The sequence below is a fragment of the Linderina pennispora genome (assembly GCF_002104995.1).
Source record: "Linderina pennispora strain ATCC 12442 chromosome Unknown DL89scaffold_58, whole genome shotgun sequence".
NCBI lineage: Eukaryota > Fungi > Kickxellomycota > Kickxellomycetes > Kickxellales > Kickxellaceae > Linderina > Linderina pennispora.
Window position 1 is genome coordinate 46,489 of NW_024468306.1, and position 5,120 is coordinate 51,608.

At 52.5% G+C, this 5,120-nt stretch overlaps 1 protein-coding gene and 1 non-coding gene across 2 annotated transcripts; both read right to left on the minus strand.

The window, feature by feature from the left end:
* Positions 1–666: 666 nt before the first annotated feature.
* On the minus strand, positions 667–740 carry DL89DRAFT_t198. Its single transcript has one exon. It is a non-coding gene; the product is annotated as a tRNA-Asn (tRNA).
* A 2,275-nt stretch (positions 741–3,015) lies between these two features.
* Positions 3,016–3,980, minus strand: DL89DRAFT_148192 (uncharacterized protein). The gene has a single exon (XM_040883500.1). The coding sequence runs from the start codon at positions 3,886–3,888 to the stop codon at positions 3,124–3,126; it is 765 nt and encodes a 254-aa protein (XP_040739405.1). The 5' UTR covers positions 3,889–3,980; the 3' UTR covers positions 3,016–3,123.
* Between the last annotated feature and the right edge of the window lie 1,140 nt (positions 3,981–5,120).

The following is a 5,120-nucleotide window of genomic DNA, read 5'->3' on the forward strand; positions in this document are numbered from 1 at the left end:
TCCCTCCCTATGTATGTAGGTATGCATTAAGCGATTGACCATTCCGCAGCAAAGGCAAGCGGCGAGTCTTGTAATTCCGGTCTGATTTCAAACGTCCCAGCCTATGACAAGCTAGCCCATAGAGGTGAAGTAAACCCAGCATCTAGACTAAATAATGCATGGTGATTCAAGGTCCCAATTTGGGCCGGCAGTAGCATATATGCACAATAGCACCTGTTTTCCCATTGTCCATGTGACGCAATCGACACGTTTGCACTGCTATGAGTCTGTGCCCGAGGAGCGGGGAGCGTGTCCGCATGGTTGCTGCATCCGCTGGAGCATATTGTACTTTGTTCGCGCGATGCTCTCTCCTTCAGCAATGCTGATGAAGGCTGCCAGGCTATTATCCGAAGCGTAATATGCTAAGGTATCGCGGTGCTGGTTGACGAACCATTCGTGCTTGCTGATATCTGGGTTGCCGGTACCCACATACTTGGCATGCCAGTGCTCCGTCTGGCTGTTCATTCCAAACTTGTCCATGGTAGAAAAAGAGGTTTAAGATGATGTTGAAAACAAGTAGTGCTACCACAAAATAGTATGACAACATCTGTATACCCTTGAATATTTATGGAGATCAGCTCAGATGTCTATATTTTGGGGCATCAAAAGATACAAAAGCAAAAAGATCGCTCTCGGATAGGCTCGAACTATCAACCTCCTGATTAACAGTCAGACGCGCTAACCAGTTGCGCCACGAAAGCTGACCTGGCTTGTAAACCAATTTCTGAGAACAGGAAAATTAACATGTATATGATCTGCAATGCACTTGTGTTTGAGGCTACTTTCATCGTTGGTCCGTGTTGTCTCCACCAGCAGCACATGTGTCTTTGCCAATGCTTTAGTAGAACGCTGTCTCGTCCAGTGCCCTGCTCATCAAACTACTGACATATTCGGTAAATAAACGCTGCTATTTGGAATATTGTACCGCTGACGGTCGATATGTGTGTTATGCATCTGCTACCGTTTCCATGATATGCAATGGACAAACCATACGGACCATGCAGTTAGATTAGAATATGCATGGCAGCATTTAGCTTAAGCACATGTTGCGTCAATGAAATGGCGGCAGCACTGTAGACTGCAAACTGTCTATAGTGCATAAAATGGAAGTCGTTGGTGTTGTCACTGTCTGTCGAATACATGCACATAGAGCTGGTCCACAGGTGATTCTTGAAGGTGGCGTTGTGGATCGTCAGCGGCTCCTGCTGAATCCAGACACATTGAGGACTTGGATAACAAAGCCAGTTTCTGCTATATATATGCATAGGAAGGCTGTTGCTGTATGCAGGAAGCACAGCGTAGACTGTGGCGGCTATCTACCAGCAAAGCAAAAAAACGGTCGGTTGGCAAAAAGCAGAGTAGGTCACCGCAAACGATGCAAGCCGAAAGGTTTATTAAAATACTCTGTGAACAAGTCTAGCTGTGGTATGTGAATGGACGGGTGCCGAAACTGCCTTGACTGCTGCTAGCGCTATAGAGGTATGTGAGGACATGGTCTGGACTATTGCCCTCGGCAGCACTAGCCAATGAATGGGCATTGCTTTGTGATTTTGTTGATGTATTCGAATAAAAGATGGAGCCATCGGGTTCGGTGCGGGTGTCTGTGCTGGGAAGCCTCTTGAAGAAATTGCGGAATGGCATGGTAGATGTATAGCTTGTACTGTTATTGTTGACAAGTCTATGCGAGCAGGGGGATTGGGGCATGCCTGTCCCTTAAATGGGCTGGTGCTCTGCTTTCTGGTGCATGCACATCGGTGCCAAGGGGCGTGCTACGTGCTTTTTGTGAGTTCGCCAAGTGCCGGGCCGGATAGGACTACTGCACACAGTCCTGTGACCAGCATATTCCAGAAGCAGTGGAGGGGTGTGCCTCGTGCATGGCGCTGTAGGTATATCTACACAAAACACTGCGGCGGGCTGCGGCAGCAAGGACACATGGACCTAACACCGGAGATGCTCTATCGATAGTTACTGCGATTTCTATTTGCTAGGGTGTGAAACGCTTGCTAGAGAAGAGATCTTGCTGAAGCCGCATTCGCACTCGTGGTTTTCTCTGTTGGTGCATGCGCGCTCAATAGCCATTATTCAGCTCTTGGAGACGGTATCTTGTCAAGGAGAGGAAATAGGAATGAACTAGCGGGTATTCGGGAAGAAGCGGGGTGGTGTTCCTCTGTTGCCCAGTCGAATCCAAAGCACTGTCGTTCACTGCGGGTGGGCATCTGCGATGGATGCACATGGCCAATCTCGGAAACTGACAGACCATCCGATTGCCAGCAGGACCACCCCTAAGGCAGCACCAGCGAGGGCAGTGGTGTCGACAGGGAATCGGTGGCTTAGAGTGGGGAGGCACCTCAGGTAAACTTCGACGCAGCAAGGGAGCCTGTGGTTTAGAGTTCGCTCAGTGAGACTGCCAGGACCCTTGCGGCCTTGCTTCATGGCAGGGCAGCTTGCATGTTCGTCGATAGAGCAAGTGCAGATGCGCTGTTCTTTGAGAGCCCAGTCTTGTTGTTCCGATAGATTTGCTGGCTCTCACTCACAGCGCAAACATAACCATAATCGGTGGATGGGGAGGCGGGCGGTGACACGCAGCAGGCAGGGGCAGGCAGAGGGAGGAATCTTTACCTTTTGTTGTTGACAAGTGCCTGGTTGCCGGCTCCGTGCTATAAGGCTGCGCGCTGCTTTCCGCTACTGTGGACATGCTCCATGATGATCGGATTTGTAGCCCTGCAAGCGGAGACCCGGGCCTGCGGTCGCCTGCCCCGGTCAAACGGGGAGGGGATGGCAGGTGCCCGTCATAGAAGAATCCATGAACAGCATATTAATTGGGAACGCTGGTCTATCAATGTCCTCGTATCTCACCTGCGGTGCTGACATTCTTTTCAACAAACTGAGATTGGAAAACAGACTGAAGCAGTGGTTGTGATATGTGAATGATATCTATTGAATGGGTATGGAAGGAAAGGAGTTTGAAATAGGCTTTTTGGGATTCTGTGAAAACTGAATCCGGGGAGGGGTAAGGTGATACGAATAAAAGGTGCAAACGATGTTGTGTGGTATTAAATCTACGTAAACTTGGTACGTTACATTTTAGGCGAATATGTTTTGAGCAAGGGTCTTCTGAGCAGCATTCTGGAAAACCCACTTGCGGCGCTGCGAGCGCGACAGCGTGTACTCGTCCGTGCCGTTTAATGGCAAGATAATTTTCGCATACTGCTCCACAGGCGTGCTCGACTCCCGCTTTGCAAAACACTCTGATGCCCGGCGCCGCTCAGGTTTCTCCACAGGCGCGGGTGGATTGAACGCATGGAACCGGTATGCCTCAATCAGCAAATCCTTCATCAGTGGCATGGCCATCAGCTCGGAATTACGTTCGACGACAGTAAGCAAAAATTGCTTGTCCATCATCGGAAACCGGATGCAGGGGCAATAGCGACGATAGGTGTTCTTTGCGCGCATGCAATGTAGCCAAGGTGGCAGTATCGGAGTACTCGACTGACTGCAGCCGACATTACAGATTGACGTGCGCGGCGAATCGGTACTGGGTGGAGTGGTGGCGCCCGGCATAGCGCCTGCAGTGAAGGCCTCACGCGTCAGTTCAGATTTCCGGCGCGGGCTGCGTGCCTGCAGGAACGGCGATCGTGGGCTGCGCGGCAGGAGCGCCAAGTTGGCCGGCGACCGGTAGCATTTGAGTACGGCGCTATCCGACGGCCGGCTGGTTTTGGTGTGCTTCTCGGCCGACACTATCTGGCCCGGAGGCGTGGCGCGCGCCTGCTGCTCGTCGCCCGAGTCGTCCTCGCTGAAACTCGGCCCATCGGACCACGGTCTCGAACAAATCCTCCTCGCTCTGCACATTCAGCGCATCGCTGGCCAGCACTTCCTTCAGTAGATGTGCAGCGCCCACATGGTTGATTCGTTCTGGCATAGCTGTGTGAAATGGCGGCAGCAGAACATGCGGCACGAGCTCATCTGCTCTTTCGCCTCCAGGTCGGTTGCTATCGACCATATTCTCCACACTGTCTCGATGGAAATCTTGGACATCAAGTTCCGCCAGCACACGTGGCGCAACTCTGTGACGCCAAACTGGTCAGCGCAAAGCAAGGTCTCGACGACCTCGTCTGGCGTAACATTGGCGGATTTGGGCGATTTAGGGTCCAGATCGCATTGCCGTTGTAGGCAAATTCCAAAAGCGCTCGAACGCCCGCGGCGTGACATCCCAGACTCCACAACCTGCTCGAATGTCTCGCGCATTCCATTGCTGAACATGGCCTCAATACCGGCGATACCTGCATCAGGATCGCCTTATGCGCATGATACCGGTGGCCCGGCAACGGCGGCTCGTCCATCCGTGGACGATGCGCATACGGTAATGCCCTGGGCGTGCGGTTCCCGGGCATCGGCGTCACGCACTGGTCGATGCCCAGCGGGTTGACAAATTCGCCGCTAGATCGTGGTGACGGCAACAGCCCGTGCGCGGGCGGGCCAGGTGACAGTAGCAATGAGGACGAGTCGCGCAGCTCAAACTGGATATCAGAGAACCGCGCGGACTTCAAAAGCTGGTTGAATGGCGCGGCGATTTTGTCTGGTACATACACGGCTATTGTGGATGTTGGTAGGGACATGGGGGCGCCTTCATGGATGGTCTCGCGCACATGGAAGCGCACGACTAGACATGCCGTGTCGTCGTTGAGAAAGCTGTTCATGTCGGCCAGGTCGATGAATTTGTCGTCCCCCCAGGTGCTGTAGTTGCTGTCGACCCACACGGTTATTGGCGCCGGGTATTTGTTGAAGCTGAGCGAGCGCGCCTGCAGATTCTCCAATGTGAACGAGATATCCAATTTTTTGCGCATCTGTCTGAGCCGGTCGGCAGACGATTCGTGCACGGCCAGATACAACGCCAGCGCCTACAGAAAATTATGCGATTTGGAGTCAGCACGTTCCCACTATATTCGGAATGCAAAGTGTATGCGCCACCTATTGTTCAGGCGGGCGTGTAGCTCTGGCATGAGAGAGAAAAAAGTCTATGTATTGTGCGTGAGGGAAAAATATCCTGGCCTGCTACTCTACCTGTGGGTTGCGCGTGCGGC